The sequence below is a fragment of the Thermobia domestica genome, chromosome 6 (assembly GCF_964235325.1).
Source record: "Thermobia domestica chromosome 6, izTheDome1.hap1.1, whole genome shotgun sequence".
Classification (NCBI taxonomy): domain Eukaryota; kingdom Metazoa; phylum Arthropoda; class Insecta; order Zygentoma; family Lepismatidae; genus Thermobia; species Thermobia domestica.
Genome location: NC_137459.1, coordinates 230753564 through 230780422, shown reverse-complemented (window position 1 = coordinate 230780422; position 26859 = coordinate 230753564). Strand labels below are relative to the sequence as shown.

Here is a 26859-nt window from a genome sequence, read left to right as displayed (position 1 = left end):
TAGCAAAGCAGGTAATCGACGCTTCTTGACTTAATAAATCTTGAACCACGCGACCGATCTCGATCTAATTTTCAATACAGATGAGGTTCGGCCGTGGGATTATTTTTACCATTTCACTTTGACGATGAAACTTACGGGAGGGGAGGGGTTTAAAATGATCGAAGATGATCGATATTAGTGCCAAATGCATAGTTTTCGGGCTCGCTGAGATGAACAGTGACACTTCCGATGCAGGTAAAATCCAAATTCAGTCTCGCGACTTGAAGGAGCTATATAAAAATTATCGAATGTGTCCCATATTAGTGTCAAATCCATAGTTTTTCTAGTCGCTGAGACGTGCAGTGACGGTTCCAATGCAGTTTAAATCCAAATTCAGCCCTTTCTGTCCAAAATGAAACATATTATCGCTGTGCGAAGACGGCTATTCTGCTAGTGCACAATTAGTCAATATATTTAATATAAACAACTGAAGAAGATACAAAACAAGCTGCTGTAAAGTCCAAGTGCATATCTACGCCTCGAGCATTTCCAGTGGAAGTATTAAAACACGCTTGCGTTATAACTTGCCTGTGTGGTCAAGTGAGATTAAGGAGGCGTTTGAAATTACGATACTGATGAGCGGCGGTTCGGTCCCCGCTCCGGAATATTTATTTCAATATAAGGATTTTTCTTTTTCTGTTTTCTAAATATGAAGCTATATTTTTAACATCTTATATTTTGAAGTTACATTTTCAAAACACGAAATCAGTTAACTGTCAGCTTTCAAGCCGCTGTCACTTTTATTCATCATCCGTTTGGATACGAGGATGATGATATGGGAAATGTTAGCACTACTAAAGTGGAAACAGATTTCCAAGTAAATATCAAATTGAAAAATGAGAATTCATGTTTCTGCTTTATATGTATTAATTTCTTTTCGGTTATAAATAGCTATTGTAATTCATAATTTAGTTTTTTATATATAAAACAATACGAACGATCATATGAAGGGTAAGGGGAAAAAAAGAAGGAATGTCACAAAACTGCATTTTCGAGAAAACGGCGTTTTAACATTGAAAACCACGTACAAAATGAATAGGGTTAGTCAAATCTTTTGCCCCTTTAACATGGAGATTTCTATATCTATTCATGCATGGCATGTATAGCCAAATAGTATCAAGAGTCAGCAACGGATAGGATAAAGCACACATATGGACATTCCTTGTTTTTTCTCCTTACGCTTCATATAGAAAAAAATACTGCTTAATATGAAATGAAATCGCAATCCTAACAATTTGTAATAACCATTTGTGTTATTTGTTTTTTAGAATATTTATGTATATATACACCATGCATATTAGCCGATACGTAAGACACAACTATTGAATTTAGTTAGGAAATGCCTCTATTTTGCTTGCGAACAGAAGTAGTATATGGAAATAATGGTTGTATTTGAAATTGATTTTGTGTAGTGGTAGAAATATTTATCTTGCACCCCATGGGATAAATATATAAGAATGATGCTATGAGGAACGCCTATTAGAGTGAAAATAGATTTCTGAGTTGAATATCAACCTGAAACCACGCATCTAATGTTACACTCCACATCCCGAATATATATATATACGAGCGAATCTACGAAGATATAGAGGTTTTATCTCCGGACCCATAGGATGCACGTCTTTCTCTCTCTCTGTATATATATATAGGGTGTCTCGAAAGTCCCCTGACAGGGTAACTCTGTTATTATTATATTTCAAATTACTGTTTGAAATGGGGGCTGGCCATCGACATGCTAGCGTAAAAGACAGTCACTTCATTCATTTATGTTGTGGGTCCAGGTAAATGGCAACGTTGCATTTTCAATTAACATTGGGCGCATAAAGAATGTACAGCGCTAAACACTGTAATTGAATGCATTACATATTTAACATAGTTCGCGCACTGTTGTTCATCTACATCTTTGATTTAGACATTCCTTGGTTACATGCTGTTGTCACACCAGAAACAATCGTCAGACTGACTTGGCTTTTCTCCTCGCCTCTCCGCGTTTCTACCCAACAGAGAGGCTTGCGATGCAAACTGTTGATGTCAGAGCTAAAAATAACTATGACAACCTGTAGGCAGGAATTTTTGGAGACGAAGTTTGCTCCCTGTGCTGAATTTTAGCACCTTATTTGGAGAGACGAGAGGGTCCACTAAGCCTTCCGTCGCAGGCGCGACGCACACACACACATGCATATTCGTCTGTTTGCTAAGACAAAAATTCTTCAGAGTGCTTTTATACGAGGTTCACTTAAAAAATTAAACTTTTCTTCATTAATATTCGATGAGCTGAACCATAATGGTTACAATAGCACGTATAACAGTGGAAAAAAATATTAAACTCTAAACTGGTCAGTAGAACTTTACGTATTGTTTTTTGTTTTGCTTTCCTGTGTAACAGATGTTTGTTTACAGAAGCTTTACTGGAAAATATTATTTTGAATAAAAATGTTGAACGTTGCAAGAAACGGTAATGGAACGAATTAGTTCCTTCATACGGGCCAAAACAAATTTCCTTTCCGAAGGGAGCAATGAGTAGCAGATAGGAAATGTACATGAAACCTGTTTTGAACCAGTAGGTCAGAGAACAGTATATTATTTTAACAACATTTACATTGATCTTGTCTTGTGCACTACAGTCACTTACAAAGGCAGTAGAAATATTGTCTGTTACATGTAAAATTGCTTCAAGGAAAGTCAAACAGAATACTACTTTACATCTTATCACTTATGTTAGTAAACAGTTGTGCAGTACTCACTTTAATTCAAACAGCATATATTGAAATAAAGGGTGCTTTATGGTTATTAGCAAATAATAGTCATTATTTTAAGAGCTGTTGGGGCAATCAACTGCATATCCGTTTTACAGCTTTAACTAATAGGGGTTATTCATTCAACGTGCAACTCTTGAAAAGGTCACAAGTCAGAAATGAGGCAGGGGCGTCATTTCAGACTTCGCTTGAGGGGGGCAAGAGCACCACCGACATAAGATTTTCACGTTTTGTACCTGTATATTAGTAGACAATAGATTAAAGTATAGGTATTCCTTAAACTCTTGGGGGGAAGCAATTGCCCCCCTAAATGACGCCCCTGAAATGAGGGTGTTCTTGCTTTAGTCCAGGAAGGTTATCGCACTTCACAAGCTGCAGAAAGATGTTGAAATCTATCAAGGACAGCACAGAAGTGGATAAAGCGTTTCCGAAAGAGTGGAAGGCTTCGTGTGACGACACCAGAGCAGGCGCTCAGCTTATTGCTGAAGCTCAACTTCATCCACACATGACCGCCAGACAACAGCTTTTCCAGGTTCGCCAGATATTGCTGTATGGCGTTTTAGGGAAGCTAATCTTCACACTCGTCGTGATGCTGTAAAATAATTTATCTCGGAAGAGCATATAAGACGACAGCTTGAATTTATGTAAGAAAATATGAAACGTGATTAGAAAAATGTCTTCACGGGCGAGTGCACATTTTTTTCCTCAAATAATGGTGCAGTAGTTGTGTATTGCTCGAAAGGCTCCAGGCATGAGTCCATATACGTTTTCCACAAACGTCACTGTTTATGCGTATCTCTCTACCTGGGGTTTCATGACACCACAGTGCCTTTGAGTACTCCATAGGGTAGAGAGGCGTCTTACAAGAGAGCAATATTTACATATCCTTCGGGTTGTTATGTTGCCGTCTGTGCGTATTCTATATCCCGATGGAGTAATCCAATTACAGCACGACTGGTCGATTAGTTCAAAATTGGCTCTCGCAGCAGGCTGATCTAGAGGTACTAGATTGACCTCCAAGAGGAGCCGATATGAATATAATTTGAGAGAATATGGGCAGAGGTGGAAAGAGTGATGCAGAAGAACTGTCTTAATCCGCCTCCATTCACAAGGAATACCTTTCGGGACATCGTTCCAAATTCGTAAAGAAAGTCACCCTTAATCAACACTTCCACCCAGACTTACTGAAATCATGCCAAGAAGGCTCCAGGCAATAATAGATGTTGGAAATCATTGGACCTCCTATTAAATACCTATATATAAACAGCCCTTTTGAGGGCTACATATTAACTTCCATTATTTTCTTTCTTTATTCCTTTTTAAGTATGAAAATCATATATATATATATATATATATATATATATATATATATATATATATATATATATATATATATATATATATATATGTGTATGTATGTATACACGTCACTTTCACCGTTAAATAAAGAGAACAAAAAAGCAAAATAACATTGACAAGACAGTCGTGAGAACGTGCGTGTTGTAAACTCTCACTTTCCTTAACGTTCTTCCATGGCTCAGGGGAAATGCTCCTAAACTCTGAAATACTTAATAAAAAGAGAAAACATGGACAAGGAAAATGACTGGAGCTACACATATAACCGAGAAAATAAAAAGATTCAATTAACAGTCAATTGGATATAAGAAGAAATGATGATATACTATATGACAATATCGAAAATACAGGAATATAGAAAGAAAAGCGAAGAATAGCAGTTCAATTAACATCGTTTAGCTTTTTTAACTTTTTTTTTCTAAGTGTGGTAAAATATTATTTACATTTTTAAGCACTATCAAGCCACTACTGGGAGAATATTTCTCCAACTTTTCGTCAGAATATTTTGTTTTGAGGAACTCCCTAAAGACTGAAAGGAAAATGACTTCTGTTTGGGTTTGTTATCTTCTTTCAAAGGGACTGGAACAAAATATATTAAAACTGCCGATTCTAATGTTGTAATTGTTTCATTTCAAATATCGTGGAATTTACTATAAAATTATGAAACTTTCATCAACAGATCTGGCAGTGATGCGAAGCCAAAAGTAACATACTTAGTACGATTAGCGTGAGAGGCGTGTGTATGGCTCACAGGATTCCAGGTTCGCTACTTGAAATCGAGTCCTCTCTCAAACTGCCACAATATGAGATGTACTGACCATCACTAGTACTACTATTGCTGCTGCAACTACAACTACTGCTACTTCTTCACCTACTACTACAATTACAACGATTACTACTGTTACTACTATATGTATTATTTCAGGTTTGCAGAAGGTTCTGGAGTCTTATTCGTTTTATTCGACTAAGGTTTCATTGTATTTCGGAGGTGTCACTATTCGTCTCAGTGACTCCGAAAACCATAGACTTGACACTAATATCGTTTGCTTTTTGATTATTTTTACGTGGTACCCCTTACCATCTCCACTCCTAGGAGTGTCTAACTCCAAAATATTTGTTTCCAGATTGTAAGTTATATATATGTGTGTGTAAGTTATATGTTGGTTGACATTACTCCAGGCGTTCCAGAGTTACGCTGGAACACATAATTAGAGTACGTTGGGTTTTATTTACAGTAGACTATATAGATCATGAGATTTAATATTGTCAGGAAACGTTAAATGTGGAAAACAAGTAGTATATGATTGAATGTTGTAGGTAAGAGACTAATGTTCTTCGTGAAACTATTGTAAGGGGTCGTCCAGATATTACGTAACGCGATAAGCGGGGGAAGTGTGTGGCCTTGCGTTACGAAATGTGAGCATTGGGAAGTAGGGCGTTTACGTCTTCGTTACATAACGCATATTTATTATTATTATTGTCGTTATTATTTTGCTGTAATTTTTTTTATTTTATTCTCAGATTTATGTGCAATATTTTAAATAAAAAATTTTATTCAGTTCTTTTTTTATGTAAAAATAAATAAATGTTTGTAATGTTTTGTGAAATTGCGAACACACAGCCTATATAAAATGAAACATGCAGAAGAAATTCGAAGACGCTGATAGACACCAGCATGACGAGCGATGAATCCTGCGTGTATTACAACACACACCACTCCGTTTTGTGGCTATCGTCGCATTGCATTTACAACACACGAAGCTTTTCTGGAGTTAGTCGTTACCAATCGTAACCACCGCTTTCGCGTTACTACTTTGTCGCTATTTCTGAAAGTATGATTGAAAATTTTTAATTTAAATCATTACCTACCTTATTCTTCTAAAGAGTTCCGCATGTGAAAAAGAAGAAACTCTTTTTCGTGAAATAATATTTTCCGCTATGAAACGAGCCACGATTTGCAGAGCAAAATAAGATATTAAAAACCGAATTCGTCGGATATTCATCTCGAACTGATTTGTTTGCTCTTTGGACTTTAATTTTCCTGGAGAAATCGAGTTTACTTGCGTTCTGACACTGATTTAGGGCAAGAAGAATATGTAAAGGGGTAAACTGAGATCGAAAGTCCAAAGAATATACTCGAAACCTTGTTCACAAACGAGATGCCGTTGCTTCTCCACGTGTGCAGCCACATCGAATCTGTAGTGAAGGAGGAAGACAACTTCTTTGCATTGTCGACACCGGCGAACTTTAAATACAGGAAGCATCTTGGATCAAGGAAGAAGAGGTCGATGTCAGTTCTTAGATCCTGTTTCACCTACATCTTCCGGCAGTATTTCCTCCTTGTCAATCATCGAGGACCTAAAAGAATAGATGCAATCTCCTTGGGAAAACGACAGTATGCAATTTTGAAGAATCAAGACTGGTTAATTAAAGAACCTTATGGGATTAAAATAATATTACGGTACTACCATTTTCTAATACTTTGATTTTTTGGCGAAAAGACACTACAAATTTAAGAATATAAGACATTTTGTAGTAATAAGTTGTGCCATTAACATTAGTTTTTTGTTGTAATAACCCCCAAAATAAGCAAAATTGTACAAAAATCAAAAATCAAAAAATGTTACGTGACAGAGGGGAGGAGTTTGGCCTTGCTTACACTCGGAGGGGAGGGGAGAGGATAAAAATAGGTCAAAAATAGCGTTACGTAATATGTGAACGGCCCCTAATAAATTTCGCAATTTTGTATCAATATGCAGTTCGGGACATTGCAATGAATTTCATAGGAATTGGTTATTTGTGGTTGATTTGCGACATTACTTCTAAAAGCTTCAAGAAAAAGAAGTTTTATGAACATTACTTTCTTATCTACAATTTGAATTATATAGGGCCTGATATTTGTTTTTGTTATTTAATTTAGCTATTCCTCATAATTCCACTAATATAATAATAAAACATTATCAAGTGCTTGCAATATAGATAACTGAATTGCAAAGAAATCCTCAAACCTTCTACAAAAAATTTTATGTATTTTTCAAAACAAAACTGCTTTTGTCAATCATGCAATTTAATACATACACTTCAAATCGATTTTCCCTCAAGCTGTATATGAGTGAGAAATTAGTGTAGTGGTGTAAGTATCGAACTTGTGAGTAAAAGATCCTAGCATGGAATCTAGGAAGTGAACATCAAAAATTTTATAATTTGCAGTATTATATATTTCAGCCGTAATAACACGAGAATAAAATGGTTTGAGTTTCCATGAAAAAAATGAGGATTTCTTTCACTCTATCATCATGAACAGTGAAGCAACAGTAATGGAGCTGACCCATACTATCCGAACAACTGGTAAACTAAGATTGGATTAACCCTTATCCGGGCAAGCGGGGCCTCCCAGACTCAGTAGCTTCATATTTTTTTTTTTTTTTTTTTTCGAATTTCTCAATAACTATAAATATTTCGATGACATAAAATTCTGAATTATTCTATCTTTAGTCGAAGTTAAAGTCATGAACATATCGAGTTGGTAAGGCCCCAGTTGCCATCTACGTTACAAAAATAGCTTGCCCGGACAAGGGTTAATCATAAGGCACGCCTTTAGTATGAAGTATGGAGTTAAGAATCTGTCATTAATATGGTTATAATATTTTCATCCCCATTTTATCTGTATATGGTTTTCTGATATGTATAAATTAACTTCCTTAATCCAAAATCCGTTAGAAAATAAGGCTTACCACTTATGTCTTCATGACTTGTGTGAACGATATATCGAAAGAAAGTTACCATTCGCTATAGTTCTTCTCTCTCTCGCTATCTCCACTGTATAACACTGCTTTCTTTCATTTCTTGAATCACACATCCTATCCTCTTTCAAGTTCGGACCCATTTGCGATTCCATTTACTTTAATATATTCTATTCGATGAGATACAAATTCCTATGTCTCATAATATTTGTCAAACTAACCAGACAGCTCTTTCACGATAGTTCATTTTTAATAAATTGGCAACCAGTTTGTTAATTACTACGAGCAATGAGATCTTTCGCATTAAATATATATGTTTGATAGGCTTTCCGAAGAGGATGCAATATTTCAGTTGGAGATATTGAGCTTTTACATGCTAATCATAATCAATATTTAAGTCAGATATAATTGCAGCATATAAACGTTAAGTGGGTAATAAAGGTGTTGAAGTCAATATTACTTCAATCTGTATCGTAAATTACAATTACCATGAAAAGAAATTAATTATTCCTACCACAAAACTGATTTTATCGAGCATGATTTGACACGAAGAGAAACTTAAACAATAAAATATATTTATCCGTTGAGTTTTGTTACATGGATTTACTAAAATATTAAGTTAAGTTTCAACGAGGAAGTCGAGAATCGAAATTGGAACCCTCAATTCCAAAGTCAACGTGCTAATCATTTGGCTAAGCTAATATTTACTTTAGAGGTTAACATCCCTGAGCATATGATAGCTGGTTTTACATTTTAAAGAAGGTTCCAAACCTTTCGTAAAGCATTCAAAACTGTTCCCTCGGGAAGCGAACTCGGAATCCAGTGTGCCACAGAGACGAGCTTCAAGGTAATATTACAAAATATGTTAAATTTGACTCCTTATCACTGCCAGATTAGTTGATGAATGTTTCATGATTTTGTACTAAGCATAATAAGTAAACTGATGAGATTGATAGTTTGAACTTCCCACCGTTGAAAGGCTGGCGGGGCAAATAATTACACCATAACACAAAATCTATTCAAATACAACCATTATTATACACTTTCTTTTCATAGGCTTGTTCTTACGGCAACTGTATGGCCTCTTTCACATTATCCGGCGATTTGCCGGATCCGGTTTCGGCCCCTTTCATATTATCCGGCGTTTTGCCGTGGATGAAAAATATGCGAGCAGGGTTGCTGTGCAACTGAAGAAACAAAACTCAGTGACTCTTGTCGTGTTGTGGTGGTTGTAATGGACAGACGCAAAATGTGTTTTCTACTCGCCTTGTTAAGACACAGGCAGAAAAAAAAAACGTCAGAGACACATATGGGTTCACCCTTTTTTTAGAGAAGTGGTATCTTGAAGGATATTTTTCTATACTGTTTCCACAATTAAGAGAAGACGAAGGAAAATTCTTTAATTACTTCGATACAAATATTGGTCATTTTCTACTACTTTTACATGTCCCGGTAAACGCCCCCTGAGACCCCTCCCTGGTTTGAATTGTGAAAAAATCGCCTCTGGTCTTCAGCCGATACCGCAAAAACTATGAATGTGACACTAACATCTGTCATTTTCTACTACTTTTACATAAAAAGTAAACGCCTCTGTGATCCTCTGGTTCCAATTTTGAAAAAACAACGCCTCTGGCTCCCAGCCGACGGGGACTGTATTTGGAAGTCAATGCCTTGGGAGAATCACTATTCATCTCAGCGACAGCGAAAACTATTGATTTGACACTAATATTGGTCATTTTCGATTATTTTTACATGTCTCGCAATTCTCCAGCCCGGTGACTCCCGGTCCGCATACAATGGTGGCTGAATTTGAAAATCATCCTAATGAAAGTATCATCATTTATCTCAGACCGCGAAAACTGTGAATTTCACACTAATATCGGTCATTGTGGATTATTTTTTACATGTCTCGGTGATCTCCTGGTCCAAGTTCCTTAGCTGATGGGGACTAAATGTGAAAGTAAACGCTATCTTGAGTTTCACCATTGAGCTCAGTGACCCCGAAAGCTATGGATTTGACATTAATATCGGTCATTTTCGATTATTTTTACATGTCTCGAAATTCCTCCCCCCCACTCTGGTGATCCCCGGCCCGCATACAAATGGTGGCTGAAGTCATCGCTAATGGTAGTGTTACCATTGATCTCAGCGACCGCGAAAACTATGGATTTAACACTAATATCGGTCATTTTCTACTACTTTTACATGTCCTGGTAAACGTCCCCCCCCCCCCTGAGACCTCCTGGTTCGAATTTTTTTTTAAAAAAAGCGTGACCAAATTTTGGTAACTTTCGGTCTACTCGTATGGTCCCCAGGCCGCACAAAGACAGACACACAAACTCTATTTTATTTATATTAGATTATTATTATTATTATTATTATACTATTTCGGGTTTATTCTTTTGTTTTAAGCGTTCCGACTATTGACTCAAGTCTCTAAAGCACTGCTCTAGTCCCTGAATTCAGAGGACTATTCAAGAAATTACAGCCAGATAATTATAAAATATATAAAGTACGGTATATTTATCAAATATCACATCATGAATTCTCTCTTGCTTTGCGTAGCAAAATAGTACATAAAGATATAGCAAAAGACTGTATTGCTGAAATATTTGATAGTGCATATTTCAATTTTGGGTCACCACAAATTTATAGAAGGTCATTTGTCCAGTGCTACACGGACATCTCCCAATCTTCTATTACATAGAAAAATAATAATTTATATTGATTTCGACACTTCGGTAGTATTGGTCGTTTTCAATTAATTTTACATGTCATCTTTCCCCATATATTGTATATACAGGTTTGGTTAATTACTCCAGATGTACTGGGCTAGAACATAACCACATACACAAACACACTCCACATAACACACAAAACCACACGCTCCCATATTATAGCAGCCACTTTCTGCTCTTTCCTGGCAACACTTGCTTCCTCCCCCAAAACCCATCCGGTAGTTTGCCGCGTATATGTGAAGAGCGTCATTGCTTGTAATGTTCCGCTTGGCTATACACGGCGATTTGCCGCGCCGGATTCTAGCAGGGAGATCCGGCTGTTTTTGCTCGCCGGATGAATGTCCGGTGACCGCCGCACATATGTGAAGAGCTTCATTGCTTGCAATGTCTTTCTACCGTGTCCGGCAATTCGCCGGAACCGGATCCGGCAAATCGCCGGATAATGTGAAAGGGACATATCAGGGCTCCTACAACCCGGAAGGTCAGCGAAAATTAACAACTATTTTGAAAAAGGAAGTGGAAAACACCTGGAAATATACTTTTTGCTTGATGTAGAATTTTCTTCTATATCATAGAAGTGCATCTGATAAGGAATTTTCTTTAGAAGAATGTAAATTTCCATGTGTGGGTTCTCAGTTAATTCCAGCGTTCATGTGTGGTGTAATTTTATCCTATGAAGATTGGGCTCACAAGATTTTCTTGTGAGCCTTGGTTCTTTAAAGCACAGCAGGTAATTGGTGGGTGCTTATCTCTCTAGGTGGGATTGAGAGCCCTTCTGTATCTGTTCTATTCTTTCTGTATCTATTGCTTTCTCTTATTTAGTCTTGTAGTATACACGTGCATATTCCTTAAAATGATGGACCATTTCTTAAAATGTTCTATAAATGTTTCGGCTGATGGTAAGAAATACGATTTATCTCAGCGAAATATTCACACTTATTCTTTATATATGGGTTTCCGTAAACTTTTTAAAAATATGTGTTTGCCATGTTTTTTTTTTTTTTTTTTTTTTTTTTTTTTTTTTTTTTTTTCTAATCGTATTTGTCTACATTTCTCTCAGATTGTCATTAAGATTTCTCTCTCAGGTTCAGGTTTGATATAAATTAATTTACATTAGTCCTACAAAAGTTGTCCAAGAATACTGTCTTTTTCATTACCTTTAGTTTCTTCATGGGTTGTCTCTGTACATGGGCGATATAATGATGCTTGTTGTAAAGTGTGTAGGAGAATACTAAAGTGGAGCAACATAGGAAAGCAGGCCTTAACGTCTCATGTAAAAGGACCAACTTACGTGAAAATTTGAAGCAGCAGCATTCAGTGACTCTATTTGTAGAAAAACATTCAACATTAACCTCTTGTGAAGTTCGAGCTTCATCTTCATCACGAACTTTTTCAAAGACTGTGTCCATAAATAAATGTGTTACACCAGGACCAAGTGTGCCTACTGCTGATATTTCAAGACCTACTTAAATTCAGAAAGGCAATTTGGACAGTTTCATCCTGAAAGATGAGATGCAAAAACCACAGATTATGTGGGGTCTTCAAATTGTGCACAATAAATCGTCTTTCAGCTCCTGCAAGGATTTGAAAACCGTATTTAAATTAATGTTCCAGACAGTCACATTGCCCATACGTTTTCCCTAGTAGTAGATAAGGCAGCGTTTCCCAACCGGTGTGCCGCGAATGGGCCGCTGGTGTGTCGCGAGGAAATGAAAACAAAATTATTAATTATATAGGAACCTAATTGCAAGACAGGAAATATGTGTATTTAAATTTCACATTACTGTGAACCTCTACAATGAAAAAATACTGTAATTGTAATATATTATTGTACATACATTACCACTACATAGATTGTATTTCGAAAACAGAATTTTATTAATATTTAAAATTGTGACTTATATTAACCATGTTAATAAATTATAAGTTTCACACTGTGTTACTTATCTGTTCATTTTTAATGTTGAAAAAAGTATTAATTATCATTGTTATGACCATTATTGTTTCTTTATTGTTACAGATTATTTCGTAATTTAAAATTTTAAAATCTCATTCTATCCTTTCGACAAAGCAAACACTCTTACAAATTACCGCAATTCTGTTTTAAAAGTACAAGAGATTTGTTTGTTCGTTCGTAATTTAGTTATCTTCCTTGTGAAAAGTTGGATACATTCTTCGAAAAAGAAAGTGTATTTTTTAAAAGACTGAGTTCTATATTTCATTGGAATTGTTTTCTATTTTTTTAATTTGAATGAAAAGTTAGTATAATGAATTACGATGGAGGAAAATCAGTGATCGAGCTTTCTTCTTTGTGAGAAGGAGGTCAGTAATGAAAGAAAACAAATACGACGGTATTTTCTATTTACAAATAATAATAATAATAATAATAATAATAATAATAATAATAATACCCATGAGTGTGCCGCGAGAATTCAAGTTAGACCCGTAGTGTGCCGCAAGTTGAAAAAGGTTGGGAAACGCTGAGATAAGGTCTCATACGTCAATGAAAATGAAATGAAATCTTTGAGTTTTACGTCCCACGTTTATGCCGGTTACGCTAAAGGAGACGGTGATGATGAGTAATGAATGAAATGGTGGAATGAATGAAGTGGGAGGAAACGGGAGAACACCGAGGAAACTCACGCACACGGTGTTTGTCCACCACAAAGTTCACTTGGCGGAGGCTGGGAGCGAACCCGGGACCCCAAGCACCAGAGGTGAACGCTCTACCTCTGAGTCACCGCGGCCCCCTAAGGTCTCATACGTAGTTTATTGGTTTTGCTCTATACTTCCAACGGCAGTTAATGGACCAGCTCAAGACCTGTAAGTTCTTTTTATCCGTTTTGATGAAGCTTTGAATTAAGTTGTCCAAAGAGGCTAAATGGACTTGATAGTAAGTTTTTGGGACAACAAACTGAAAAAAATTGTGACATGTTATTTGAATAGCATCTTTCTTAATAGAAGCATAGCTAATGACTTGTGAGTTTTTCTTGAAGGTGTTTTTCCTCTGCCACTTTTGAACCTTACACAAGTGTCCATGGATGGCCCTAATGTTAATTTGAAATTTATTTCAAGTCTGCAGGATCATATTAGCTCTGTGAACAGTGATGGACGCTGCAGATTGGTCAGCGATACATGTGGTTTATACATTGTGCAAGACTGTTGTTGATTCTGTTGGCTAGGAGATATCTTTCATATTGTGATCCCTCTCATACATGTTCAGTGATTCACCATGGCCGTAGAGAATTGTTCATTGAAGTTACTGGGTGTTTTATGTTTCCACTCAAATTTTGTTGTGTGATGGCTAGAAAATATAAACTACCTTCAAGGAGCACTGCAAATTTGGAACCATATGGTGAAGTTCCTAAATGAAGCAAAGCTACCAAAATTGAAAACAATTATATCACTGAAAATGGCTACCATTGATCCATTTGTAAAGTGTAAGCTGCCCTTTTGTAAGTGTCTTTCTGAAGAGTGGCAGTCTTTTCTGCTGAAGTTCCGAACACAAAAGACAATTTCTCCTTATCATCTTGACGGTATTCATCAGGTTCTGATAGATTTTATGATCCGCTCTGTGAAATCAGATGTAATGTAAAGTGAGGGCATATCATTCCATCGTATTGATACCAACAAATCGGACAACCTACTGGCAAGCAAGAATATTGATTAAGAATTTGAAGCAAATCGTCTCTTGCAGGCCTTGACGGTGAAAAAGAAGAAGAAACTTGAATTTCTGCACGAGGGTCGTAGTACATTATGCTCAGTGATAAGAAAACTGCAAGAAAGAAGTCCTCTAAACCACAATATGATAAGAACTTTGTCATCTTTGCATCCTGGCGTTATCCAGAGATCCCCTGTGACTGAACAGAACAGATTTTTCCAGGAAACAGTACTCCTTATTCTGTAACCTGCGAATGAAGAACCTTGAGAAAAACTTTCATTCCTCGGGTGGAGGAGGACTGGATATTTCCTTCAGGAACTTTCTCACGAACAAGAAGGATTTCAAACAGTTGTGACATGTAAAGATTTGTATGATTTTTTCTCTCGGCAGCGCAACCGTTGAAGGTGCTTTTACCGTAAAAAAGTCTTTGTTGGTAGAGAACATGCTGGAGAAAACAGTTTTCTCACAGCGCCAAGTGTACGATAGTATTCTAGAAGCAGGTGGCGTCCAGAATGTCGAGATCTCAAGGAAGATGCTGGGTTATATTTCAAATGCATGAAGACGCTATCAAAAATTTCTGAACCAGAGAAAAGTAGAGAGAAATGAAGAACAGAAAGTTGCGAATAGAACATTGGATGAAAAGCTCAAGGAATTAGAAGAGGAAAGTAAACGTGTACGTCAAGAGAATGAGTAATTCATGCAGAAATTAAAGAGCTGAAGAAGAGCAAAGCTTCACTGTATTGAAAATAATGGTGCCGACTAAAACTTTGTGAACATGCTGAACATGATTGTGTTAAATACTTATTCTTTCTTGTATAGTTATGGTATTGTGATATTTATTGGCGTCCTAATTATAATCAAAATTTAATTAATATGGAATAAATAATGAATATGCATAACGGTTATGTTGAATATGTATAAAAGTAGTAATCAATCATCATGTCAAATAAAAATTGCCACGTAGGTGAGGAACGGTCCGCTGTAGAAAGAGGAGGCCGATTACGTAGAAATTTCCTGTAGTTAGGGAATTTCTGTTGAAAGTCATGGAAAGTCAGGGAATCTTTTCGCTGAAAATCTATATCGATTTCCTAATTAAATTCAACTTGTAGATAACTGTGTTTTACATAGCAAATACTCATGCTACGAAGTATAAAACAAGTAAACATTCAATGTAAATAAATAAGAAAAGTAAGATATTACAGATTACTAAAATTGCGATTTAATTCTATTTGCACCAATGTACATTTTATATAAAATTCCAGATTATGAAATACGCTAACTTGTTTTAATGAAAACTACAAGTATATATATTTTATCTCTCTCCCTATATCTATCTATCTATGTATCTATCTATCTATCTATCTATCTATCTATCTATCTATCTATATCTATCTATCTATCTATCTATCTATATATATATATATATATATATATATATATATATATATATATATATATATATATATATATATATACAGGGTGACTGGTAATTCGATGCATTCCTTGCAAGGGGATATTCCACAAGTACTTTGGAACGTTTTTTTCGCCTATATGAACCAGAAGTCGCAAATCAATAGTTTCTGATCAATTTGCAGATGTGTGATTTCTTTGAAATTCGCCGGCTAATCAGATGTGAGCGAGAAATGTTTACCCTGACCACTTCCAAAGATCGTAGACCGATGAAATTGTAGACTTGTAGTCCTGCGTACCTATGTAGGTCATGGGGTAACGTACAGCTCGTAACTTTGCACCATTGTTGTGTTGTAGGTCCGAACATAAAGTAAGATGTAATAGTCCAAAATCCATTACTGCATCTGAGAAAGCAGCGTAGGAAATGACTACATGATTGGAAAGAGGTGAAATGAAGATGGTGCGCGGGCAAGAGAAAACGCGAACTATGACGAATTTCATATCCAGGGTCGTTCATCCGTCTTGCCAACATTCGAGCAGTGAACGAGTGCGTTGTTTTCCAGGAGGAGGACACTTTTTGTCAGCATGCCATGCTCTGGGATATCACAGAATCCCGTAATACATGCAGCAGTAAGGTGTAGTATATTTAGTAATTGTGGTACCTTTTGTATGGAAAGCAAATAGTAATACCTTATGCTGATCTCGAATAAACGTGATCATTACTTTGGTCGCTCAGAGTTGAACACGGACTTCCTTTGGTGGTGGTACGTCGGCACGCTTCATTCGTGTGACTACGCTTTCCTGGTTCTGTTCACTCCTACCAGGCGAAGACCGGGATGTTACCTTCTAGAAGGCCAGGGCCAGTTCCTTCCCAAACTCCAGACCCACCTAAAAGAGCGATGTGACCCGGGAGTTGGCGGTCCGAACCCTTCCTTGGGTCATTCACTTGCAGAAATACCTAAATAAATAAATAAACAAAGAAAAAAGAAATAGCAATCGAATACATCGCTTCAATAATTCAAAACATGGAAGTCAGTAATGGATCAAAATTCAGTAATGGATCAAAAATTGTTGATAATGATAAATATGCGTTTCAAATATAAATAACCGTTACCACTACACTTATGTGATACTAGTTTTCATTCTTGATATTTAAGCATTTGAGAATAAAAAAACTTATACCTTGTTCTGAGAGAACAACGTTTTACCTTGTAGCTGTAAGGATTTCTAAAAACAAAGGTACTTAAACTAAAATTTACTTATCTTGGGAATTCACTGCCATATCTGAGTATAAAAAACGGTTCTAGCGAACCGGCTGAATAGCACCACTGTATATATATTATTGTTTCCGACAGCGTCCAAAACAGAAAAGTGGCGGAGTCGGGGGAGGGTGATGATTATTGCGCTACCAGTAAAACACAAAGTGACGAAAAGGGAAGTGAAAATGTACAGTTCATTACAAAAAGGCATCTTCAGACTTCGGAGGTACGACTATACATTACATCTTTAACAAATGTAGTGGGGAATCCGCATTTGCGTGTTCCAATCGATCATTCAGTACGTACGCTAAACATAACCAGGTTATTACATTTGTACGTATTATTCATTTTCACGTCCACTACTGCATCTCATTTGGTGAATCCCCTCCTCCTTTTGGGAGTCACCTTGTGCTGTTCACTGTTTTCCATTCTGTTTGCGCCATCATTTCGGTGGGGTATGACTTTCTTTACATTCTTTTGACCCGACGTCAATATCTCTATTTGTTTGGTGGATATTGCACTTGGAAGAAGGAGGCCGGCAAAACGTCGCACGGCCGCTGCTTCTTAAATATCACTGCATCGGATTATTATATGTTTCAAAACTACATGTCCAACGAAACTTTTAGTATAACATTTATTATTCAGTGTTACAAACTAAGGACGCTACATTATAATCATATAATCAATATCCAAATTTTGGAGGCCTCTACAACAGTAATAACGCAAGTGAAGCGAACGTGTCAATATGCATCAGACGTACCGTAATGTCGGATACTAGACCATGATATGACATATTTCTAACAGACAAGAGCAAAGTTACAAGGAATTGAAAATTCGACTTTCTTCAAAAGGTTTTACTTCGTAGTACTGGTTGGACAATCATCACATTCAATCATACAGATAGTTTTCAATAAACGTAGAGTTCAGAATGCCATTTACAGCAATTTGATAAAACAATGCGTTTCGGACATATACTAAACATGGTTGGTGCTTGCTACTGCTTAAAATGACGTAGTTGCGGAAATAGTTTTAAAAATTTTTCATTTCGTCTACTTTTACAATATTACAATAGTAGTTTTTGGTAGTTGTAATTACAAGTTGTCGCAAATATATAATTTTGAGCAGTGCTGCAAACTTTACCACCTTTCATCACATCTCCAGTACAGTTCTAGAGTGAACAGTTACTGTTAATATGTAATTTATTATATAGTTATAACTAAATACCATAGCGTTCTTCTGTCGGATACTATTGGCTGCGACATATCACTGGAACTTCATTGCTAGAAGTTCTATGAATCACGTTCTACGAAAAGACGGCCAATTCAAGTTGTAGTTAGGTGCAAGTATGTATTATAAAGAACTTAAAGATGTTCTGGTTTCGTACATTCAGGCGTAATGGCCGTGATGTGGACATTAGTTCGTTTCGAGGAGTAAGTGTGTAAATATATGTATATATATATATTAATAGTATGTAAATATATATTGCGAAGTAGCGTTCAATTTGATGAATTTTATTTCCATTTGGTGTAAGTATACCCAAGCTTAGATAGAATTTCTGTAATGGCTTTCAGTCACACTTCTGGATATCAGTCTTATTGTTTTCGCCTTTCAAACATGACTTTTTTTTTCACTATTACATTACATAATGCCGGTATCAGCCCGCAAATCAAGATATTCTGTGCTGCATTTCATCATGTCATCGAAGAAAATTTAAATCTTCTGAAGTGGAGCTCTAAAATTTCACGATAATATTAAATATGTTAGTGATGTGGTAAAGAAATCGCCCCGTACACCTGTTAGAATCCTTGAGTCACCATATCATTCAATATTAGTTTATTTGATTGAATTGTAATTAGCGATCCTTATAACATCGAGATTATATAATACTTGGACCTACAGCTCCAAGTGAGATATGAACCACATGGCCTTCCACTGGTATTTGAACCCGCGTTTCCTGCGCCGAAGGTGCATACGTTGACTATATAGCCACGAAGAAACTCATGTGCTTCAAGAATAAAGCCTTTTTAAAAGATAAAAGCACGGTTCCTAATTACCTTACGTTCATGATTTAAACGTCATTTTATCAGCAAGAACCGTACTTTTAAAGAATGCCATATACACGCATAAATGCAGAAAATTCTTTTTGGCTCCCTAATAACTTTAGGTTCAAGTTTCATACGTTGTTGTCTTCTGCAGGAACCGAGCTTTCGAGCGATACATATATGTGCCTCATCGATGTCTAAATAGCCTTGCTATTACTGTATTTAAATAATGGTACATAACTACATTATATGCCTTGAAGACCTATATAATGGATACGTCAAAAAATGTATACCTGTTTCGAACTGTCATAGAAAATTCATTTCCCAACCTACAAGGTTAAATTTCTTGGAAAAAGTAATGTTATGTTTCCTCAACAGGTGGCAGCAGAATTCTCCGTCTAGATGCGGAACCCGGTTAGTGGCAAGAGTAACATCAACATGACGGATAGTTGTTTGAGCTTTGAAGAGCAAAAAGAAGTTGCTAAGTGTTACTGGCAGTTTGAGAGTGTTGCTGTGGTTCAGAGACAGTCGAGAGCTAAGTATGGGGCTGATCCACCTTCAAAGATAATAATTACAAGTATATGAGACAAATTCGGGGTTCACGGAACATGGCATGATGTGCAGAGAGGCCAATCAGGGCGGCCTCACACAGCTACATGTGCTGAATCCTCATTTGCGGTGCCGGAACTGTTTCAGCGCTTACCACAAAAATCTTCAAGGCTAGAATCACGTAAAAGCGGTGTTAGTACTGTGCTACGTTGCTGGGAAGAATTTGGTACTTCATACTTAAAAAAATCTAGAATCACAAAGCAGCACAAATTAGTTCCATCACACGTGAAGAACACATATCGATTTGAGATTTCTTCTACGTTCTTAAACACATTTTAGAGTTGCCAAGCTTCCTGATTCGAGACCTTGGGAAATAAATTCTTAACTTTTTGTAGATAGGCTACTCAAACTAGTGTATATTGGTGTCAGTTTCTGCGATTATTGTGTTTGGGTGACCTATATTTCTACGATCCTAGTATGACAAAAATTTGGCATAAATTAACATGATCACCAAGTAAGAGCACTGAAAAAAAATATTTTTTTCTGATGTACTGAAAGAATTTTCATGGTTATCCATTTTCGAGATACGGTATCTCGGCATATCATAGGAGAACGATACGAGAAATAAAATAACAAGAGCTCTCGACAGGCAGACATATTTATACACAGTAGTCGGGCATTGGTACACACTAGTTTTCAAGATAACCACTACGCTTGTTCAACTATTTGTTCCAACGGAACACCGATACATCGATGCTATTATAGAATTAGGTATATGCCGAGTTCCTCAACCCATGCTATGCCGGCTTCCTGAATTTCTGTTTCGGTTGTGTGTATCGTACCACCCAGGTGTTTCTTCAATGCTCCGACGACCACCTCCGGTGGTTCCAATGCTTGGCTGGTAAGTTCATTGGTCATGTCGCACATATTTCCTGCCGTTATTGAACTCTAGCACAAATCCCACATATTATTTCCGTGACATACATTAGGACCGCACTGCTCAAGTTGGAGATGAATTTCTGCTGGTAAAATTCAGTTCAGACGCAAAATTCTGATCATACTATGCACTTACACTTTTGATCATGTTTCTGTGAGGGCAACCATTCTCCAACTGATATTGAGTCGATTACACGCAACAAGTTCACGAGTGACAGTGATCACTTTCTGAGGATTGGTGGTAATACGATCAATAAAAGGAAATTGACACACAATGCTTTCGACTTTATTTGGAAGCGCATTTTTTAAAAAAAAAAATCTAAATGTTTTCTTTCCCAGAGTTGTTTATTAGTACAGCTCTACTTATAAGTGGGATACGCGTTCGTATGTTGTTGAGTCTAACTAGATTTGAACGAGAAAGTGGATCGAGCCATTTAGTTCAGTTCGCAAGATGGCTAATCGTAATGCAAAGAACAACGCAATTAGGCTGCAGATTTATGACTATTCATATTTTATTCTCAGTGTTCATTAGTTTAGTAGTTCATGTTTTCATATTAAGGAAGTTTATCAAGGTATTATTAGTTTTTTCTTTCTTTTTTTTGTATTTTTTTAATTTTATATTTTCATTAATAATTACAGGGTGTGCAAGAACATTATCTTGAAGGTACTAGTGCATATTATGAAGCTGAAAGGGAATATGGTGCAGAATATAGCGAGAAAGTATCTCCACCCTTTGATGATGGTGAGTCTAAGTATAATCTCTTCCCTCGGCTATAAAAGTAATAATTTTGTTCTTCGCCACTGTATCTTTTATTATATTTTTAAAAGGTTCCTCTGTGTAATAGAATTACGTGAAGTTTTCCGAATGGAAGTTGGAAGTTTTTGCTCTTTTTGCTTTATTATTATTTATTCTTTATTTATTATTATTATTATTTTGTAATGGGTAGTGAGAAAATTACTGCGTCACGTTCTAGTCTATACCTGGGTTAACAAATCGTCCCGGCTCAACAGTACTTCACTAAAAATAGTAATTCAGTGTAGAAATTTGGACTCCTGTTTGCGAGTTTCACAGAGTATTCACTCAGGAAAACCCCCAGCCATGTTCAGTGGCTTTTTTTTTTTTTTTTTTTTAATGGAATCAGTAACATATTTTACCTTGGTATGTGATGTTTTCGTAAACATTCTCCTAATTCAATGTTTTAGTACTCTTCTAAACACACTTCTTAAACAAAAATTGTGGTAATTAACTCTTGAGTTACTTAGCAAATATATATTGTAGGATAATGTTTCAATTACTTAGTCAATGTACTGACGCTGCGACAATGTTGGTACTATGAGGATGGAGCAACGCTTTTTTGTTTGTTTATGAACAACACTCATTTTTAAAGTAGCCACAAAATAACATAATTACTCTTATGGGTAAGTGGCAGGTGAGGTATGTGTGTATACAGAATGAAAAATGTTCTCAGCCAATCTTGAATGAAGATTCACAATATAAAAATACATAAATACGTGCTTGTAGTCTTCCATTAAAGATGTTCATGTTTGGAATTCCGCTTTCCTGAACACAGTATTCGTTACTTTCATGATTCTGTTTCCGAACGAACTAATTGAGAATTAGGTAAACTTTACATAGATTATGAATTACAGTTCTGGTTCACTGTGTTCGCATTGTTAGCCCGCGTATTTTTCATATATGGGATCTCAGGCTTGATTGTTTTGATATATAAGATTTTTCGATGTAGATTTAATATCAAGAGGCAATTGAAGAGTTACTTAAAGTAACAGGTAGCTAAGTATTAAATAAGAAATAATGGCGTTGGAAGCCGGTGGCCACGAATCATTCAGTTGAACACAAACCACCTGGACTAGTTTGTACGGTCGTATAATTTTTGGTGATCATTATTTCTTGTATGTATGTATCTAAGACTAACGCATCAAATGAGACTAATAAATTAATACATGTTAGCAACAATAGCTTTATTTAAATTTAATTGATAAGTAATGATCACTCCAATTGAATTCGTAACTGTGTAAAGAAAACCTCAATCTCAGTATTTTCCGACAACTATTAAACACTAAACATTTGATTACTATACTAACATTTGATTCGTTCTCAGACCTTCCACAGAATCAATTTCGTGCGAGAACTCTATTAATGATATTCTGCTAACATGTTATCCTTTGATGGGATTCGAGACTTTTTTTTTTTTTTTTTTTTAATATGTTGTGTGCTTGTTCTCATTGTAAGAGCTCTGTGTCAAGCTCGACTCTAGTAGGGGATATAAAGAATTCAGATGTAGTTACTCATTGCATAACTATAGTATAGGAATTTTCAGACTTACTCATTGTGTCACTAATGAACTAGTGAGGAATTCTGAAATGAAGGTACAGAATGGCTGGCAGATTCCACTTGAATTTCAGCTTGCAAACTTTCTGCAACTGTGTATACTGATCGAGCTACAGCAGATGATGTAAAACGAAATATGATCAGAAGAGAAATTGAAATGGAGCAGTACAAAGATAATACTTGTCAGCTACAGAAAAGGAAAATCTACATACTACGAGTGAATTAAATAAATACTTAAATAAAATAATAGTTATTATTATTATTATTATTATTATTATTATTATTATTATTATTATTATTATTATTATTATTATTATTATTATTATTATTTAGTTCGGTCGGATTTTTGTTCAAATAACATAATACTTACCTACCTAACCACACAGCGCTACAGCCATAGATGAGCTTTGTTGAGCCTCCATTCGTCTCATTTCTTCAATCTGTTAATCTTCTTTTCCTTTTTTTTTATTTAAACACCGTGTGCGTGGGTTTCCTCGGGGTTTTCCCGTTTCCTCCCACTTTCTTCATTCCACCATTTCATTCTTTTCTCATCATCACCGTCTCCTTTAGCCTAGCCGGCATAATTATGGGACGTAAAACTAAAAGATTTCATTTTATTCTATTTTTTTTAAATCTTCGTCCACTCTAAGTCCTTATATTGTCAATCTATCGCAACTTAAATCTCCCTCTTCCTCTACCAGCATACGCTCTTTCTGGCAGGACAGTGTTTATTTATTTATATTGCTTTTTTTTTTTTAAATTAGAATATAGGGAATTTTAATGCTGGGGCTGTAGATTAGAAGTGTCAATGAAGCTACTGATCCTATATACAATTCAATATTTTCAGTAAGTATACAACTACTAAGAAATCAAGCAGTTGTAAAACAAAACGTAACGAATTTCTAGAAATTCGATGATTGACAAGTTAGACTACAAATAAATTACAATAGTATAGTGATTAAAAACTTAAGAAAATTTTTTAAGAAATTCAAGAAGTTGCAACTTACGAAGACTAAATCCAAGATGAATTGTCCCCAAACACTATTCATAATTGTGTTTGAAGAAGAATTTATACGATTGCGTAACGTAAGTAATGAAAATTATTAAATTGCCCGAACCGAGCACTATTCCAGATCCAGACAATATTCTATATTATGTAGTAAAAGCTTGTACGTCTGAACTGGCTGCCAGTTGGGGAGGAAGGGGACATAGTGGCTCTGGTAGAGAGCTCACCTCTGGTTCGGGAAATCTGTGATTTGATCAGGCCGTGTGAGTTTGTGCTGGACATCATCATCCCCGTGGAGTTTCTCTGGGTTCTTCCGTTTCCTGCTAAGGTCTGTCCCGGAAAATTTTCCACATGCTTCAGAATTCTATAAAATGGGATTGGGGAGGTATACGAACACATTTCGTTGGATATATATGTATTATATGTTTGTTACAAGAAAAGACCTCAAGCATATATAGCCATATTTTTCGTGGAAAATTAACGAATATTTCTTTTGATATTGTACATAAAATTCTGCACTGTACATCTACCTATTTGTAGTTCTGCAATCACATCTTCTTGAAGCACGTAAATTTTCAGCACATGTCGCAGCCATACGTAGGCTTTATTTCACGACTGCCAAATATCACTCAATCTGACGAAGTTCAGGAGAGTTAGTGTGTTTGTGTGTGTGTATGGGGGGGGGGGGATTTTTCTCCAGAAACTACACCTTCTGCTCCTCTAACCACTCACATGTTGCTCTTGAGTGCTATACAGTGGGTAAATGTGGCCAGAACAGTACTGTGTACCTTGGTACGTCTACAGGAAAAAAAATTGCGTATTTCTTAAGTCACTCTGACATACACATGCGCACTGATTGTGCCTTCACTGAAGAATGATGTGCTTCTCTTACCACAGTGGCAAACTCCCTCCCAGACGAAAACCTTCGGGCCGAGTTTTTTCAATGGAAATTGTTTGCTCAGCATCTAGAATGTCATTTCTATTGGCAGCACTAAAAATACTACAGTTCTGGAAGTAGGGGAAAAAATCATAGTTGAAGTAAGATTCATCATCCAACACAAGGCAGTGGTTCTTTTTGGTCAGCAATAAACGATAAAACAATTTTGCTTGTTTAATAGGTGTATTGTGTTGTGAATTAATCTATTTGGCATTTTTTGTTTCTTGTATTATACCTCTTTTTGATTCCTTCAATGGTTGACTTTGTTGTTCCACACATTTTGTCCAAATCACGCACGAATAAAGATGGGAGTCGTCTTAGTGCGTTTCGTTCCAGGTTTTTGGCTATTGTACCACTTGCTATTCCACTTCCTGGCTTTTGTTTGTGCTGTGGATGTCCCTGAACTTTTCAATTGTTCGTTTGATTGTCCATCGTTATGTTTGCACCTCCGGTGCGATGAAATGTACGACCTCTCCTGTTTTCCGACTAGCGGAGCAAAATTTGTGCCCACAGTTTGCTCAGTTGTTTTGACGCCATTCTCTTTAGGATGTCCTAGGTGAAAAATAACGTGGATTAGTTAACGGAAATCAGTTGGAATGGAAATGATATCCTGCAAGAGTACTATCTATGAAACACATTTCATTTTCTTGATTTGTAAATGATCTCATAGAAGAAATCAAATACTTAATCATGCTTTTGTATGCCGAAAATATAAAATGGTTAAATCAGTTAATAATAAGAATGTTAACTACCTACCACAGCAAGATGCTAATATAGTCAATGTACGGTGTATAAACAATTTGTTACAACTATATTGTCAAAAAACGAAATATTTTTCATACACCAACATAACTTAGTAGTGTCTTACCACGTTTGAAGTCAGTGGTATAAAAATAGAGAAAATCGATATTGATAGGGACATAGGAAAATCGATATTGATAGGGAAATCGATATTGATAGAATTAGATTTTATAGAAAGTGAAAATTTATATTTCATATAAATTATTTGCTAGAAGAAACGAAACGAGTGATAGGTTCAATGCCTGTGGACTGTTTTCATAATGACGGGACGTGTGTATAATCAGGTAAACTACTCCTTAAACCGAAGTTAGAATTAGTTCCTGCAATATGAAATAGCGCTTCTGTAACTTGACAATCAAAATGGAAGGTATACAGAATGCCTTATTAGACGATTATCTTTTAAAACAAAAATATATTATTCTTCTCACAATTTATAAATTTGAAACTAGTTTAGGAAACCTAACTGATAAAAATCAGTATTTTATTCAACATTTGCTCAAGACCTAATATATTTCAGGCAAAACAATTCTTTTAGGCCTTACATCTGAAAAACTACTTATAGTGTAGGCAAACCCAAACTTGGTGAAACGTGTGAACCAGTGTTTGAATCAAAACAAGGGACACTGCCAGCATCTACTGTAGAGCTGATAACTTCTTGCGTGGTAGTAGCAGTGTTGCCGGGTGCATGTAAGTAAAAGTTTTATCATGATAATTTCAAAGTTTCTTTTTCATTGTTTTTAGGAATTGCATAATGTAGATAGATCCTTAACACACCTTCTGATACACCGAAACATCAGCAGTGTTGCCAATTCAGAGTATTAATTTTATGAAAACAACCATTTTCCTAGTTCCTCCTTACAGAGGCCTCACCCGATTAGTTATCGGTGGAAATGAAAACTTCTTCTTTCTGCTCCTTAGTTTCCAAGCTACTCCAACTAAACAAACTAAAAATTGACGACAGAAGTAAATTAGGGGAGCATCAGTGCATATTTCATTATCTGGGTTAGGTCTAATTATGTTCGTGATTTTTTTCTCTACCTTCAAAGGCACTTCTGTAAAGCAGTGGTGGTCAATTTATAGCGCACTGCAGACCATTACAAAACAAGAACTACACTTCTAGCTATTTTCGATTTTTCTTTTCTTCTCCTCCCCCTGAGCTTATGGTTTACTGTATTTGCGTAACTCGTACATGTTCTGGATATACTGCTTCTTGTTTCACGTGTCTAGGCCAATTAGGGCCTAAGCTACGAACGTAAAAAAAAAAAAAAAAAAAAAA

At 36.1% G+C, this 26859-nt stretch overlaps 1 protein-coding gene across 6 annotated transcripts in view; it reads left to right on the top strand.

The window, feature by feature from the left end:
• Positions 1-26859, top strand: part of LOC145688428 (TATA box-binding protein-associated factor RNA polymerase I subunit B-like) — a 321407-nt gene that overhangs the window by 18334 nt on the left and 276214 nt on the right. For all 6 annotated transcript variants that reach the window (XM_081762649.1, XM_081762648.1, XM_081762646.1 and 3 more), the window contains exon 2: positions 21129-21231. In XM_081762649.1, the coding sequence (XP_081618775.1) occupies positions 21129-21231 (103 nt within the window). The remainder of the gene's footprint in view (positions 1-21128; positions 21232-26859) is intronic.